The sequence below is a fragment of the Misgurnus anguillicaudatus genome, chromosome 8 (genome assembly GCF_027580225.2).
Source record: "Misgurnus anguillicaudatus chromosome 8, ASM2758022v2, whole genome shotgun sequence".
Classification (NCBI taxonomy): Eukaryota; Metazoa; Chordata; class Actinopteri; order Cypriniformes; family Cobitidae; genus Misgurnus; species Misgurnus anguillicaudatus.
In genome coordinates, this window is record NC_073344.2 from 23,608,854 (window position 1) to 23,626,932 (window position 18,079).

General features: G+C 38.1%; 2 protein-coding genes across 2 annotated transcripts; one reads left to right on the forward strand and one right to left on the reverse strand.

Moving 5' to 3' along the window:
* Positions 1 to 1,790: 1,790 nt before the first annotated feature.
* Positions 1,791 to 4,199, reverse strand: LOC129450852 (adenosine receptor A1-like). Its single transcript, XM_055213859.2, has 2 exons — positions 3,814 to 4,199; positions 1,791 to 3,097 (listed from the first exon to the last, which is right to left on the reverse strand). Exons 1-2 carry the CDS (start codon positions 4,143 to 4,145, stop codon positions 2,419 to 2,421), a joined length of 1,011 nt encoding a protein of 336 aa, XP_055069834.2. The 5' UTR covers positions 4,146 to 4,199; the 3' UTR covers positions 1,791 to 2,418.
* A 5,467-nt stretch (positions 4,200 to 9,666) lies between these two features.
* Positions 9,667 to 16,135, forward strand: LOC129450985 (adenosine receptor A1-like). The gene is made up of 2 exons (XM_055214027.2): positions 9,667 to 10,663; positions 14,759 to 16,135. The coding sequence occupies exons 1-2, from the start codon at positions 10,329 to 10,331 to the stop codon at positions 15,342 to 15,344; spliced, it is 921 nt and encodes a 306-aa protein (XP_055070002.2). The 5' UTR covers positions 9,667 to 10,328; the 3' UTR covers positions 15,345 to 16,135.
* Positions 16,136 to 18,079: the final 1,944 nt, after the last annotated feature.

Sequence of the window (18,079 nt, forward strand, 5' to 3'; positions counted from 1 at the left end):
TTACTGATCTTTTTTATAGGAATAGGTAAAGAAAGACAGCAATACTAATACATGTTTTAAAGGGGCCATGTCACAAGACTTTTTTAAGATGAAAAATAAATCTTTGGGGTCCCCAGAGTGTGTATGTGAAGTGTTAGCTCAAAACACCATATAGATAATTTATTAGAACATTATAAAATTGACACTTTGTAGGTGTGAGCAAAAATGTGCTGTTTTGGGTGTGTCCTTTAAAATGCAAATGAGCTGATGAAATTCAAACACTGATCGCAACAATGGTGGTTTGGTGCAATTGAAGATGTGCTGTGAATTATTTTCTTTCTCTGCACTAAATGGCAGTGCCGTGGTTGGATTGTGTAGGTCAAGGGGCGGTATTATTATAATAAGATCTCCTTATGACATCATAAAGAGAGCCTAATTTTGATGACCTAATTTTTCACATGCTTGTAGAGAAACGTAGTTACTGACCCAATTATAGCACTTAAACATGGAAAAAGTCAGATTTTTATTCCATGGCCCCTTTAATTCCTTTTTCCCCATTAACAACTACTAAGGGTGGACACAAACACAAACAATCACAAACTTTAGTGAACCCCAAACCCACCCCAAAGGAGGAGATTAAATTCATAAAAATAAATAAAATAAAAAGGAAAAAAATTAAGAAGACTTCCAGTGTAATAAAATTAATCTGTGAGCTATTAGCAAGGCAAAGGCAAGAATATTGGCATACTTTTTTTGTATTTGTATTTAATCTTAATGAACTTTTGTGTAAAAGATGAGAGCGTCAGTCTTAGTAAATTAAGACATTTTGTTCATACAATTTAAAGAACATGTAAAATGAGTTGTTTGGCATTATGGTTATCAAGAAAATCAAACTTTTTTCATATTTAAGTGCAATAATTAGGTCCCCGGTGCTTCTATCAAGCTAGAAAATGTGAAAAAGATCAACCCAGTAACTTTGTTTTGGTAAACCATTCTCTGCAAGCATGTGAAAAAATAAGAAATTGAAATTTAGCTCCCCGTGTGATGTCAGAAGGGGACAATACCACCCCTTAATCTGCACTATCCAATCACAACACTGCCATTTAGTGCACAAATCAGCTCAATTGCATGTTAAAGGACACACCCAAAAATGGTAAATTTTTGCTCACACCTACAAAGTGGCAATTTTATTATAATAAATTATCTATATGTTATTTTGAGCTAAAACCAGTTATCAATTAAAGTAAATTTTTTAAGTAGAGCAGCTTTCACTTTTTGCAGATACACTCTTAAAAATAAAGGTGCCATAGGAGAACCTCACAAAAGGTTTTTTATAGGTGAAAAAGTTTTTTTTTTCAGATTATAAAAGTGTATTAAAGAAATTCTTTGATGTTCTTCTATGGCATCGACGAATAACCTTTTAAGCACCTTTAGTGTATACAAACCGGTCATAAAGTTACAAAGTGCATATGAGGTTTGACTTTTGGCGTTCTGTAGCTGATGACTCTTTATTTGAAGCTCACATTAGGTGTCTGTGTGGGTGAGAGGTGTTATTTTTGTCAACACTTAACAAAATGTAACATTTCTGGAAACTTTGTTACACCTTTTGACCACTAGGTGATGCTGGCCCAACTTCAAAGGTTAGGGTGTCAACAAATCTTTTTACAGGATCTAAAGTATACTGTATAAAAATCTTTTTAAGCATACAAAGTATACTTGAAATGCTTTATTTTAGCACAAGAAAGGGAACTTAATACATTTCAAATTGTGCTGTACAACAATTAAATCTCAAGTAAAATATAAAAACAAATGTCATTATTATAAAATACCAAACTTTAGGGGTGGTTTCCCAGACATGTCATATCCTGGTCTCAGATTAAAATGCATGTTAGTGCTGTCATAATTTAAAAACATTTTCCACTGACGTATCTTAACAAATATCAGCACCATTGTTTTGTCTCAAGATGCACACCAGTATTGTTTCTTGTAAGGTTTGTTTGTAAGAACCATTTAAATGTCCTAATATAACCAAGACCTAGTGCCCCTAGATTAGCTAATCATTAGTCTGGCTGCTAGTATATTACAGTATACCAAAATTGACCTAGTTTATGTAAAATTGTCTACATTGCAGTTTCAGCAGTGTGGTATTTACACAATTCTTGAATGCTTTTTTCAGCATGTGTGGTTTGACGGATGTGCAGCGAGATGCTGTGATAATTTTAAGATGATGCTTTTGATAAAGTTCAAGTTGTCTCTTCAATACAGAAATAATAGCAGGCTATGTTTTAAAGTTTTGCAATAAAGCTGATATCAGTCTTCTATTTGCAGACATACTCAGGAAACTACGGTATTGCTTGAAATATCTTAGTATCAGTAATATAATGTATATCATGTATATCAATGTACATTTACAGTATATCATGTTAATGATGCATATTACTAGAGATCTTTACTAACGGTTAAACCATCTTGGGTGTTTTTCACTTTATACCTGATATTAGTGTTGGAGCTGGTAGCAGTTTTATCCAAGTTCTGGCTGCTTTGATCGGTGTTTTGCTTTTTGCTTATGAGGCTCATCAAGATGTTTTTATATGCAGTCTTAATCTTTGGGAACTTGAAAGCGTACACTATTGGGTTAACTGCAGAGTTGCCATGAGAAAGTAGAATGCCTATGTGAACGACAAGAGACGGCATGTTTAGAAGTGGGTAAAAGTAACTCAACGAGTTTATTATGTGAATCGGGAACCAGCAAATAGCAAACAGAGCCAACACCAAAGCCAACGAGCTGGCCAATTCACGTTCTTTCTGCAAAAAGGACCTGGACTCCGCAGCTTGACCAATTCCTCTTCTCAGTTGTTTAGATATCGTACAGAAGATATACAAATAGAGGACGAACATGACCACAGTGGGTGGGAGGATGCAAACAAAAAAAGCGAAGTTGACCATGTACGACATGGGAATGACTTCAAGAAATTTGCAAGTGAGGGTTGAGTTGACGTTTGTTGTGGGGTCTTCTTTGTGCCATCCAAACAGGGGAATGAAACCCAGAAAAGAAGCGGAAACCCAACAGACGGTGACCGCTGCCCACAGGTTTTGTTTTTTGATCGCTCCTCTGTACCTGAAATAAGAGGAAATGAATATTAAACATCATAAGTCAATGTCTTATAACATTTCTGAAAGAAGTTTCACGAGCAGGTGTATTTATTTAAAGCTGTACTTTATGTTCTGTCTGAATCATTTAATTAAAAAAAGTTAATGAATGTTGTATTGCAATTCACCAACACACAATAGTTTAGGAGGATGGCAAATTATTTTATCTTATGCTCCATTTGGACCGCCAGCGACTAGCAGTAGCAGAGCGACCCGATCTCTTTCATTTTAACAGAAGCTTGGCGACGTCTGGCGACACGAGCGAAAGTGACCATTGGCGAGGGAATGGATGTGTTCAGCGGCGCGAGAAAGTTAACTTTTACGAAAGTTGAGGTTTATGCAAATGATAAACAATTTTCAGAAGCGACTACCAATGGGAGCGAAGCAGTGGAGTTTACGTAATTTTCATCAGTCATCAATTACTGGAGTGGATGGTACTCATTTGTTTATGAAAACCAGAATTAGAAACGCTTCATTTAAAGAGACGGTTGACACACAACGAGAAAGTAGCTAGGTCAGATGGGTTTGTCCCTTTTTGACCCAACGCTGGGTTGACAATAACTTATGCATTGCAAATAATGCAATTTAATCCAAAATATTGATACATTTTCTAGTTCTTATATGAATGTAAAAACGGTAACTTATATATAAACTATATTATTATATAATATTAAATAAACTAACCTGAGAGGATTATAGACACGCAGGAATCGATCCACAGCGATAGCGAGCAGGGAATGAACAGAGGCTTGGGTCAAAGTAATTATCACGCAGCTGATAAACAGACAAGTGTAAAATCTCGTCTGTACTTGTCCATCAATTAACACAGCAAGTGGTACGACCACAGCGCCCACCAGAAAATCAGCCACCGCCAATGATACAACAAAGCAGAACGTGGTCTTACGAAGAACCCGACTCGACCAAACGGCCCAAATCACTAACAGATTCCCAAGACAACATGCTATAGCAATAAAAACCTCCAAGACCGTATAGATCACCTTCTCACTGTCAGACATGATGAAACAGAAGGAAAGAAACAAAAGAGGAACTCAGTTGTGGCAATGGTGGGTAGAATAGGAAATCCTCTTTGCTAGATAGTTGCTAAGTGCTCTCGATATGCACATGTGCATATAACGTAAAAAAATCTTGCAAGTTCAGTGACTGACTTTTTGGAATATACCTGTACAGGACAGAAATCTGAGACCAGATTGAAAATCAGGATTTTTTTTATTTATTTTTTATTAGATTTTCATAATGCACACAAGATGCTCTTTGGGTGCTCATTGTTGAATCGTGCTGGGACAACATGGATCATCCAGTTTTGCACAAAATGCTAAGCAAAATGGATGATTTCCTTGCACTTCTGTTGCAGAAACTGCACAAACAACTTAAAGTTTCTCTACGCTTTTTTGTCTTCTATTGGCCCAACAAAGAACCATGTAGCCATCAGCAGTACTAAGTCCGCTTATATAATACACGACTGGGCTTCTTTTCTTAAGTAACAGTAAAAAATTGCAGGGTTTGGGGCTTAATTTAAAAAAATATGGTTGCCGTTTTGGGAAATCTGACAAGTAACTTAATTTCTTTACATATATAGTTGCAGTTTTCTCCAATGCATTGATTGACACTTTTCCGCATCCCGCCTCTTCTTCACGTTCAGCATGCAGGCATTACGTTGTAAACCAAGTCATAGACAAAGCATTTATAAGTTAGTAGATGTAAAAAGTTGTATGTGCATTACTACAAATAACGGAACCAACAAAATAGTGCAAAAGTAGTACAAAGTACTCGCTATGGCCTAAGAAGTGATGTACAGAATTTTTTTTTAATTGAACACTAAATTTAAAAGTGTAAAAATATAAGGTGAAACATAAAAAATGTCTTAAATTGGTAATACCTTAAATATTTCACTAAAAGTGAGAAAATTTAAGTGGAAAAACTTAGGGCATTAAATAAAAAATTTTTTCAGGCATTACCAATTGAAGTAATTTTTTAAGTTGATCCAACTTTTTACAGTGTACAGTAAATAAATTGGGCTTTTTTGAAGCTGCCAGGGTTTCCCGCAGCACTTTGCAGTACGGGCGGCCCGCCTAAGCTGAGAAACCCTACCGCCTTAACTAGGTCGTCCCAAAAAAACAAAAAACAAATTTGCTGCACAAAAGGCCGTCAAGTGCATCTCGGAGAAGAGCGCGGACACGCTTCACACCGCGAGTGGGCACGCGTGCCACACAGCCGAAATGAGAAAGACGTGATCCGGACCATCACTGTCTGGAGGATAACGAACCAGTTGATAAAACATCTCGGAGAATAGCTTGACGCGCTTCACACCGCGAGCGTGCACGTGCGCAACACGGCCGAAGTAAGATAAAGGCGTGGTCTGTCATGTCTGGAGAAAAGCCAGTTGATAAAACATGTGTCCGTGAGAACTGTAAGTGGACTTATGTTTTGGGGTTATTTAAGCCTGTTATTGTATTCGTCTATAGTTCTTGCAAATTTAAAGTAAGTTAGCTGGTGATTTTGTTGTTTGAGCAACCTGCTAGCCTGTTGCCTAGCAGGTTGCCTGTGCCTGTTGATTCAATATAATTGGTGAGCGCTCTTGCTCACGTTATTTATGCATTATTTACATGCTACAGTAGTTACACTCCTTTAAGATAATGTCATTAATAGTGGGAAATAATCAGTTTTTACAATTCTATCATCGTTCGCCAGATGTTCTACAACATCTGCTTAAGTTTGTGTTTATTAACCCTTTATCATGCAGCTATTCCCGTTAGAAGTAAAAACATTTAATTCATTAATAATCTAGTATGTGTTCATTTTCTGACATAGTTTCTTCAAAATTAAGTTTTATTTGAGTGTTTTAAATAAAAATATTTTAATTTTCTCATGATGTGTACGCCCCGCCCTTTGATTCCCACGCTCCCGGCCCAAAAACCATCTTAACTAACACATTTTCTGTGGGAAACCTTGAGCTGCGGTTATGTTTTTGTCTGTTGAGAGTTTGCAACACTTTTGGATGTGTAAAAAAGGAAATAAAGTAGTTGCTTCATTGTTGTTGTCTAGACCCACTGAAGTACAATGAAGTGCAGAGCTTTGTTTGGTTTGTTGACGTGTGGTCACCGATAGCTGTTGCCACTATCTTCACATCTTAAAATTCAGCATACACATCCTTTCTCTACTGACACATTGGTATGGTAAAGTTCAGCTCTGGTTGTTTATTCACACAACCTTTACCTGTAAAAAGTTAATCAACTTAAAAAATGACTTCAACTGGTAATGCTTAAAATATTTAAGCCTATATTTATATTTTGAACCTAATATTTTCACTTAAAGTGAGAAAATTTAAGTGGAAAAAACGTCACATTTTTAGGCATTACAAACTGAAGTAATTTTTAAAGTTGATTCAACGTTTTACAGTGTACAGTGAATAATATTGGGCTTGTTTTTGAAGCTGCAGTTATGTATTTGTCTGACGATTGGTTGTGTAGAAAAGGAAATAAACTAGTTGCTTAATTGTTGTTGTCTAGATCAGTACCATGAAGTGCAGAGCTTTATTTGGTTTGTTGACGTGTGGTCACCGATAGCTGTTGCCACTATCTTCAAATCTTAAAATTCAGCATACACATCATTTCTCTACTGACACATCTGTATGGTAAAGTTCAGCTCTGGTTGTTTATTCACATAACCTTTACCATACACTGTAAAAAGTTAACTTAAAAAATTACTTCAACTGGTAATCCCTAAAATATTTAAAAATTTTGAACCTAACATTTTCACTTAAACAATTTTTTAGGCATTGTCAATTGAAGTAATTTGTTGATATGTAATTTGTACAATAAGTTGATTCAACGTTTTACAGCGTACAGTTAATAATATTAGGCTTGTTTTTGAAGCTGCGGTTATGTATTTTTCTGCCAAGAGTTTGCAACACTTTTGGATGTGTATAAAAGGAAATAAACTAGTTGCTTAATTGTTGTTGTCATACACATCATTTCTCTACTGACACATCTGTATGGTAAAGTACAGCTCTGGTTGTTTATTCACACAACCTTTACAATACACCATTTACATACCAACCTAAAAAAACTATATTTTTTAAGGTTTTACCAGTTGACATTTTAAAGAGTAGCTCATCAACCTCATGCCATCCTAGATGTACATGAGTTCTTATCACCTATCTTCCGGTGAACACAAATAATATAATATAAAAATTTCTGGAAAAAATCCATATTATTCCCTGTGATAGGATAATATCATAAAATGTAAATCTAGCCTTATAAGCACAGGTGCTAAACTGTTCGCTTTAAATGCTTATATCTTCTGTATGCGAATGTTGATTCATACCAAAATGCTTTTTTGCATAGTTAGTTGTGTTTGACACATGAAAACGTCTCGGGTTACGTATGTAACTGTTGTTCCCTGAGAAGGGAACGAGACGCTGCATCTCCCTTGCCATACTTCCTGCGTCCCTGTATTGCCGTCTTTGGCAATATTTCAGATATCGATAAATTTCCTGGCTCCCGCGTCACCCTGTCTTTGTCGTTAAGCCTCACCATTGGTTGAATTTGATACACACATTCAGACGCACTTACCCCTGGAGGCATCCCCAAAGTGTCACCGCATTGACGCAGCATGAAAGGGAACTGTAACAATGTATCTTAAAAGGTAACACAATGTAACCTTGCTCTAACTTGAAATGTGTCCCCACATTTAGTCCTTGAATTTGAGGGTATTGGACCTGGAAAATGCTTGAAAGGTCCTTGAATTTGAAGTTAACTAAAGTGTGGGAACCCTGGTTTTGATATTTTCCCTATTTAAAACTTGACTTTTCTGTAGTTACATCGTGTACTAAGACCGACGGAAAATAAAAATGTTTCTAGGAACTACTATAATCAAGGACTTTGCTGCCGTACCATTGCTGCAGGAGCTGTAATGATATTACGCATTCCCTGAAAATAGTCTCCTTGGTAACTTTCAATAGCAGAGGACTATTTTCAGGCACTGTGTAATATCATTGCGCCTCCTGCAGCCATGTTACGGCAGCAAAGTCCTTGATTATTACGGCAAAATGAGAGTATAGTTCCTAGCCATATCTCAATAAAAATCACAACTTTTAATTTTCCACAATGTAACTACAGAAGAGTCAAGTTTTAAATAGCAAAAATATCGAAACTCTTTGGTTATTTTTAAGCGTGATGCTAATGATCTAATCAGATTCAATGGATTATGCTAAGCTATGCTAAAAGTGGTACAGCTAGACCCAGAGATAGGCTGAATGGCTTCCAAAACGGTAAAAATCAATTGTTTAACTCTGGGGGAGCTGGAAAATGAGTGTCCCTTTAAAGTAATCCGACAGCATGACTGTTGCCCAACATCGCCACCAACTGTTAGTTTAATAAATCAGATGTTAATGTTTAATTTAGATTTAAGTAGTACTAAAGCTTGTGTCCTCACTTTCAAGTGAATGTAGTTCTAAACGTAGGTTCGGGAGGCGCCTAAACATTCAGGCCTGTCAATCATCATTATGGGTGAATATAAGGGAGCCTTCAGGCCTCCGGGTTTTTCCTCCTTCCCATCTCCTTCTTTACTGCTCTCTTTCTTCCTCTGTGCAGTTTCTGTTGCATGGTGTTGAACTTGGGGCTCGAGCCCCGGCCTCAGGTTCGCTCTCTCTGAGATTCAGAGCTCAGGTACAGAGCTCCCTTCGAGGATAGCAAGCCAAGTTCGTTTACCATTAGTCATTTACCTGAATGCGCAGGCAAACTAGTGAAAAGATGATAGAACAAAGGAAATCACTAATACAATTTTAAAGATATGTAAAATGAATGATGCAGCATGGTTACTCAAACTAACAATAGAAAACTATTACTAATATATAGATATAAAGTTTAGGAACTGATGACCGGGTTATCTCTTCATTTAAACTCACACTTACCAAATTGTGAGCGAGAAGTGTTATTTTTGTCTGCACTCTTATCTCTGTATAAAGCGCTTACTATGATGGCTGTTGATGTAAGATATAGTTTCATAGGTCATAGCCAGGTTATATTTGCATTGATTGACACTTTGTGATTCCGCCTCTTCTCACTGCAAAACAAATTCACCTTCAACATGCAGGCATGACGTTGTAATCCAAGTCATAGACAGCAATGATAAGTAAGTACACTATAAAAATGCTGGGTTATTTTCAACCCAGCGTTGGGTCAAAAGGGACAAGCCTAGCAGCTGGGTTGAAATTAACCCAGAAAATGTTAATATTTGACCCAACAATGGATTAAAACAACCCAGCATTTTGGGCAGACTGGGCTTGTCCCTTTTTGACCCAACGCTAGGTTTAAAATAACCCAGCATCTTTTAGAGTGTGCTGTGGACGTAAAAAGTTATATGTGCATTTTCACAAACAACTCCACCAACAAAAGGTCCAATTATGACCAAAAGTAGCCCTCAGTAACATGTTATGGATTAGCTATGGCCTAACCCTCAATTTCCACCGACTGCGGAGCGGCTGCGGATCCGCTGCGGAACGGCGGCGGAGTCAATCGGTTTCCATTCAATTCAATGTGTGTATTTCCACTGACTGCGTAACGAATCCGTCACAGCTCCGGCCATCCGCAGCCCTCCGGCACAAATACGCAGAGCTTCTATTTTTGACGGATGCCGGACAGCTCCGCAGGGCGGAGCCATGAATTTATCGCGTGATCATACCTGAATTCACGAGATCTCGTGTTGGGATCTGGGCTGGTTTGTAATAACGTCATAATTCAACGTCATAATGAGCGGAGACAGAACTAGATATCGCGCGATCTTCATGTGAATTTGCGAGAACTCACGGGTCCGCGTCATTTCAGCACGCAGCCGCTCTGCAACAAATACGGAACCGGTGGGTATTGACGGACGGCGGAGTGCGGAGCCGTAACGCAGCGCAGCCAATCTGCAGCCGCTCCGCAGCCGGTGGAAATCCAGGGTAAGAAGGGATGTACAGACATTTTTTTAATTGATAATTAAATTCTGTTTTTTTTTACTCAATGCTGGGTAAATATTGGACATAACACGTGTTGAAAACAAAATACGTGTGTTTTGGTGCCGGCCCGGCCCTTCAGTAGGAACTGATGGCCGGATATCTCTTTTCTTTTGAAACTCACACCTATCTAAAATAAGGTGTTATTTTTGTCTGCACTCTCTGTTCAGTGCAAGCTCTTATTATGATGGCTGTTGAAGGAAGATATATTTTCATAGGTCTTGAAATTCTTATAGCTATTGGTTGTTGTCTGGGCAATCTGCTGGTGATATGGGCCGTGTGGAAGAGCGGATCCCTAAATCAACCTACCTTCTGTTTGATCGTGTCACTGGCGATGGCTGATTTTTTGGTTGGATGTGTGGTTGTTCCGCTTTCTGTAGTCGAGGCGGTTAACGTTGAAATGTCTTTCCATGCATGTCTCTTTATAAATTGCGTTCTCATTGTACCGCTTCAAGCCTCAGTGCTCACCCTCCTGGCTATTGCTTTGGATCGATACCTGAGAGTTTGTATTCCCTTCAGGTGAGTGAGATTTTTTTTACTCATACCTGTAGTCTATGTAATACTCTTATTGTTTTGGACCAGTCCACTAAATCAGTAACATTTTGGTCCTCATGACATGTAACTCTAAAATACATTTTATTATTATCCAAAGTTAAAGTATAAAACAAAAAATTATTTACCGTGTAAGGGATCTCAGGTTTCGGAAGGAGAACAAAACTGCAATCGTTCCCGGGTTTTGGACACAATAGGTCTGAGAGCGTTGCTAGAGTACGAATATATTGTACAGAAATATGGAACACTAAATCAAAACTAAACAACAGATTTGTAAATGAAAAGGTTTAATTACAGTACTGACTTAAAGTTACAGTTGAAATGGTTACACTATAAATGCATGAAATGGTAAATAATACAAACAATTGACTGTTTCCAATGTATGTGAGATATTACCTGATAAGATAGAGAACAGAGAAAGAAAGTTTAGAAGAAAGAGATTCACACTTGAGAACTGAAATCTAGGCCTAATGGCCCGAACCTCAGAACTTAGGTGAAGAAAGAAAGGAAAAAGGAAAAGGCCAATGCAAGGCAAAAGCTAAAATGCAAAGGCCCAGAGCTCATAAAAACAGTGACCATTATCCTCTATCTCTTGACCATGTGACTAAACCTAACTTGATACATTCAAATTGACCAATCAGAAGATCACCTTTAACCCCCACTGTACTTGACCAAACCCAACATAATACATTCAAACTGACCAATCAGAAGACCATCTTTAACCCCCACTGTATTGGATAAACGGCTGTAACAATAGTCTTTGATCATCGGCACAGGGGGTTGTGACAAGTTGACCAAGGAATAAGCTCCTTCAATTTTAATCTTACAACCGTATACAGTATGTTTATGTATGCAGTTTCAGTTTCATGTATGCGTGGAAAATAAGTATTTGAACACCCTGCTATTTTGCAAGTTCTCCCACTTAGAAATCATGGAGGGGTCTGAAATTTGGCCAACTCCTCCACACAGATCTTCTCTGGATCAGTCATGTTTCTGGCCTGTCGCTGAGAAACACAGAGTTTGAGCTCTCTCCAAAGATTCTCTATTGGGTTTAGGTCTGGAGACTGACTAGGCCATGCCAGAATCTTGATATGCTTCTTACAGAGCCACTCCTAGGTTATCCTGGGTGTGTGCTAGGGATGTCCCGATCCGATCACGTGATCGGAAATCGGCCCCGATCACGTGGTTTCAGACTCGATCGGAATCGGACGTTACCTCCCGATCAGGACTCGGATACATATACAGGGTTTAAATCCATCAAGGTCTCGCTCTGATCTGCGCCAGTGTACGCGCTGCGCTGGTGCGTGTGAACTGATGAGAAGAGAATAGGCTTGTTCGACTTCATGCAGCGCCGCAACAACCGGCAGCCGGATGACGTCCAAGTTCCGCGAGAGCGATTTAAAAGCAAACTCCTCCGTATGATTTCGCGGATCACTCTCGCGGTAGTTTGACGTCACCCGGCTGTCGATTGCCGCGGCGCCGCACGAAGCCGAACAAGCCCATTGACGTGCTTTCAAATTCATTCATAGGCTTCACACTCGTGCGTGCAAGGAACCCACGACAAAACCGGGTTTTTACCGCTCATTTAAACGACGCGTTGATCGTTTTTGTCACCATGTGCTCAGACGCAGCTCCGCGTCTCACTCAGAACCTCAAGAACGCGCATTCGCGCAGGATACTGTAGAGATGAGAGATAGAGAGAGAGGTAAGAATGGTGCCCACGTCGAGAAAACTTAATAGAAGTCTAGAAACAAAGTATTAAAGTATGTCTAGCCATGTCACTCATCTCATTACAATATGTTAACTAGATAACTGGACACAACTGATTGTATAGTTTAATAAAATAATGTATTTTGATTATACAGATTAATTACGACCTAACTATAGGTATTTCATAACTAACTGCTGACCAGCTTAGGGAATCTCTATGGATAATTTATAAGACTTGTTGCTAAATCAGTATGTTGTTTTTCTTGTTAATTGAGTCTTTTTGGGTCGCCTATCTTATGCCTAGAATTAGTCAAGGAGGTTGATTCTTATAACTTCCTTCAAAGTTTGATCAATTGTGCATAATGACATGTGCACCAAATGCATATAGGGTGTCAGACTCATAGATTTGCATAATTTAAAGTTCAGGGCCCGGTTGCATAAAGCACCTTAAGTGTAATTTTCCCTTAAGTTGTTTCCTTTAAACTTAAGGGTGTTGCAGAAAAACCCTTAGGTTTTTTCTGTTGTGTCTCCATGGCAACAATAGTATTTTATAACAACAAATCGGGGTCACTGTCTTGAAACACTTAACGATTACCCTTACCTAAGAGAACCGTTTAAGGGATTATATGCAAAACTCTTTAATTATTATCTTACAGAAGTTAAGGGGAATTTACCCCTTAAGTGTCATACTTAAGGAAAAAACTTAAGGTGCTTTATGCAACCGGGCCAAGGTTTTAAAGTTTGGGTCAACATGTGGCACAGCTTTAAAACTGAAACTTATAAAATCCTATCAGAGGTACAAAATGTCATTGAAACACACCAGTGGCTTTGCTGTCATCAGGATTAAACATGTTACCCCTTGAACCCTCCCTCCCAACAGAGCCTCCCCACAAAACAAATCCCAATTTAACCCCTGAACATATACTATATATATTCTCATTATTTTTTAACACATCTGTAGTTATGCGCTGGCACAGAGTTAGACTCTTTTGACTCCACACAGAAACAGAAATGCGTGCGGCATGACATAAGGAACATCCTGGTTCTGTTTTTTTCGCTCTTATTTATTATTTTTTTATGTATTATAGAAGTATCGGATCGGGACTCGGTATCGGCAGATACTCAAAATCAAATGACTCGGACTCGGACTCGAGGGCAAAAAAACCTGATCGGGACATCCCTAGTGTGTGCTATGGGTCATTGTCATGTTGGAAGACCCAGCCTCGACCCATCTTCAATGCTCTAACTGAGGGAAGGAGGTTGTTCCCCAAAATCTCGCAATTCATGGCCCCGGTCATCCTCTCCTTAATACAGTACAGTCGCCCTGTCCCATGTGCAGGAAAATACCCCCAAAGCATGATGCTAACACCCCCATGCTTCACAGTAGGGGATGGTACTCATCATTCTTCTTTCTGTAAACACGTTTAGTTGAATTATAACCAACAAGTTCTATTTTGGTCTCATCTGACCACATGACTTTCTCCCATGACTCCTCTGGATCATCCAAATGGTCATTGGCAAACTTAAGACGGGTCTGGACATGTGCTGGTTTAAGCAGGGGAACCTTCCGTGCCATGTATGATTTCAAACCATGACGTCTTAGTGTATTACCAACCGTGACCTTGAAAACGGTGGTCCCAGCTCTTTTCAGGTCATTGACCAGCTCCTCCCGTATAGTTCTGGGCTGATTTCTCACCTTTCTTAGGATCATTGAGACCCCACGAGGTGAGATCTTGCAAGGAGCCCCAGTCCGAGGGAGATTGACAATCATGTTTATCTTCTTCCATTTTCTAATGATTGCTCCAACAGTGAACCTTTTTTCACCAAGCTGCTTGGCAATTTCCCCGTAGCCCTTTTCAGCCTTGTGGAGGTGTAGAATTTTGTCTCTAGTGTCTTTGGACAGCTCTTTGGTCTTGGCAATATTAGTCCTTGATTTCTTATTGATTGTATGGGGTGGACAGGTGTCTTTATGCAGCTAATGACCTCAAACAGGTGCATCTAATTTAGGATAATAAATGGAGTGGAGGTGGACATTTTAAAGATCTTTGAGGGTCAGAATTCTAGCTGATAGACAGGTGTTCTAATACTTATTTGCATCTGTATCATAAAAATAAATAGCTAAAAAATCATACATTGTGATTTCTAGATTTTTTTAGATTATGTCTCTCACAGTGGACGTGCACCTACGATGGCAGTTTCGGACCCCTCCGTGGTTTCTGGGTGGGAGAGCTTGCAGAGTGGAGGGGTGTTCAAATACTTATTTTCCTCAATGTAGATGTACTAAATGGACTATAGTTACTTGACGAAGTGTAAATGTTAGGAAACCTTTCAGATGTTTTTTTTTTCTGGCAGGTATAAGTCTACAGTAACTAAAAGACGATCTTGGGTTCTCGCTGCTGTGTGCTGGATGTTGGCGTGTCTGCTCGGCTTTTTACCAATGTTTGGATGGTACAATCGTGACCCTTTGAAACACAACTCCACCTTAAACTGTGAATTTACAGCCGTCATTTCCTTTTCATATCTGGTCAACTTTATTTTCTTTGGTATCTTTATTCCTCTGTTGGCCATCATGGTTGCTTTGTATTGTTACATCTTTTTTAAAGTTAGAAGGCTGAAGGGAAAGACGGGTATTGCTGAATCTGGTGCATATAACCAAAAGGAACACAACCTGGCCGGATCACTGGTTTTGGTTTTGGCTCTGTGTGTTGCATGCTGGCTTCCGTTACACATCATGCACGCTATTAATTATTTCTATGGACGGCGTATACGAGTGCCTTCTGATGTCATGTATTTTGGTGTCATAGTATCTCATGCTAACTCGGTGGTCAATCCTGTTGTGTACGCCCTGAGGATACCTAAGATTAAGGCGGAGTTCAGGAAGTTTTGGAAATGCCTGATTGGTCCACAGCAGCAGACTACAGAGACATTGGAGTTATAAAGTTACAATGAAAGTCAATCAGGTTTAGTGGTGTCAATTCAACTGATTGTGTTCTAATTGGCCTGGGGAACAAGCACAGAATTTAAAGGGCACCTATTATGCAAAATGTATTGCTAAAAGGTTTTGGACATAAATGTTTTACCAAGTCTCATCAGATATGCTGTTTTGGTCTCTTGTTGTTAATGTGATGTCACACTGATAAAGCCCCGTCCACAACCACTGACTGACTGGTTAATATTCACCAAAAGCTTTTCTAAATGTGTTTGTTAGCACACTGTAGCGCTAATGTGGCTAAAGAATTATTGTCTCAGACTGCTCACTGTCTCTTTTTGTAAGGAAATGAGAAGCAAAAGCTCATTTGCATTTAAAGGTACACACATTTAAACAGCACATTTTTGCTCCCATCTTTACAGGGGCATTTTGGACATTTTGATCTGTGGGGTACTTCTTCTTTTTAAATCTCAAGACTTATCTAGGCAGGCTTTTATTTGATTGCTTTTATGCTTGTATTAAGTGTGTCTGTATTAATAGTTGTAATGATTATTGCTGTTAATGTTGATTGTTTTATTGTACGGTGTCCTTGAATGTCTAGTAAGGCTCCTATAAATAAAATGTGTAACAATAATAATAATTTTGAGCTGAAACTTCAAAGACACAATCTAGGCACACCTGGGACTCATATTACTTCTTGTAAAAATGAGAATAATACAGGCAATTTAATGTGTTAGTTTTCCCAAAAATGTACATTCTGTTGCTATTTACAAACCAATGTCATTTTAAATATGTTAGACTTATTTTTATATATCAGACGTTTTTTTTTTTTACAGTAATGCGATTTTTGTGCTATTTTGCGCTTTGCCCGAAATCAAAAAATCTCTTGTTTTTGTAGTTTTTTTTTTAAAAGAGGAAGTAACATAAAACAGTATATTTTAAAGTAATTGTAATTAATTTAAATTAACGTTTTTATCATGTTATGTCAAATAGAAATGTTTCAATATTTTACTGCATTTTGGCATTAATAAAACTTTAAAAGCATGCCAGTTTCTCTAATACTAGACTTTAATAATGTTTACTGTACTGCAGTTACACAAATCTGTCAGCAGGGCTCCTCCAAACACCACATAATAACAACATATAAAAGTCATTGTTTAAAGAGCTAAATGTGAATAAACTGCAATCTTAAAAATAAAAGTGCTTAAAAGATTCTTCACATCGATGCCATAAATACAAGAAGCACTTCTTTTATACCTTTTTATACCTTAATAATAAATCTTTTTTGAAACTGAAAGTTTTTTCGAATGTTAAAGGTTTTTTATAGAACCATTCTGCCAAATATGGTTCATATAGGCAGTGGTGCTTATGTTTGCTAGCGTCTTTGAAGGCATCTTGTGTAAAACATCTATATTTAATTAAGCACATGCAAAAGACCTGAACCAGAAGTGATGTGACATGTTTCGCTGAATATGAAAGTTTGTTGCGCAAAACCCCCATTGTTGTATTTGCAACTAATGTTTTTAAACTAAACACTGACTGTAGCTCAACATCACCACCAGCTGTGAGTTTAATCAATCTAAAGTTGATGTTTGATTTAGAATTGTAAAGCTTGTGTCCTTACGTTTGACTTTTTGATCTTTCGTGTAAAAAATGATAGCTACAGTCTTAGTAAATATAGGGTTACTATATTAGGATCAACTTAAAAAAAATACTTTAAATGGTAATGCCTAAATATTTGAAGTTTTTGCAACTTAAATGTTCTTACTTTAAAGTGCACCTATTTAATTGATAAAAACAATGTTGTTTTGTGTATTTGGTATAAAACTTATGGTTTAAAAAAACACATTTATTTCCACATACCGTACATTTTTGTAGCTCCAGATATATTGCTTTCCTCAAACGCTCCATTTTGTACAAAACTCATCAATTTGAAAAGCTGTGTCCCTGATTGGCCAGCTAATCTGTATGTTGTGATTGGTCTGAATACTTCTGACATCAGGTGAAAACGTGACGCTCCTTACCATGTTTGAAAGATTCACTTACAATGCTGACATGAGTTAACTTACAGGCTGGGAGTCCAAGCGGGAAGAATTATGATAATGTGGGTCTTGTCTACGTCAACAAGCCCAAGAAGTAAACTGTTGCCTACAATCTGTGTTTGATGTAGTCCAAGAAAAGAGATTTACATTGGAGACGATAACGGCCGTCTTTGAACCTCTCTCATTGTTTGACATAGGACCATAGATAAAGAGCCACGGTCACAAAAACTCAATAATTGATTCACGATGGCAATCTTTCATCTGCGAAAGCAAAAAATTGTGTATTGTATCTCGGGCTTTAGGGCCTTCGGTAGGAGCTGATGACTGGATGTCTATTTTATTTGAAGCTCACATTTATAAAGGTGTCTGTGTGGGTGAGGGTGTTATTTTTGAAACTCAAGTATTTTACCTGTAGTGATGTATATCAGAGTAAAACAGCTTCTGAAACTAAAAAAGGTATGGCGGGACTTGAGTTAGTCCATCGAGAATTGATTGGATTGTTTGAAGTTGGGTCATATTGCAAATTTCTAATTGATCTTTGCCCACCCGCCGCCCAGGTTCCCGTTATCGGAAGTAAAGAGGAATCAATTCTTTTCAGAAGGGAAAGAGATTTGCAAATTTGCATTAAAGATTATGAGGGCACATGAAATTTTAAAAAAGCAATAAAGCTCAAATATAAGTCATTTGAAATAAATACCACAT

Excerpts from the sequence above, each read along its gene's own strand:
- LOC129450852 (XM_055213859.2), bottom strand. The coding sequence starts at position 4,145 with ATGTCTGACAGTGAGAAGGTGATCTATACGGTCTTGGAGGTTTTTATT. Across the intron at positions 3,098-3,813 it reads CGTGTCTATAATCCTCTCAG|GTACAGAGGAGCGATCAAAA; the intron begins GTTAGTTTATTT and ends CTCTTATTTCAG.
- LOC129450985 (XM_055214027.2), top strand. The coding sequence starts at position 10,329 with ATGATGGCTGTTGAAGGAAGATATATTTTCATAGGTCTTGAAATTCTT. Across the intron at positions 10,664-14,758 it reads AGAGTTTGTATTCCCTTCAG|GTATAAGTCTACAGTAACTA; the intron begins GTGAGTGAGATT and ends TTTTTCTGGCAG.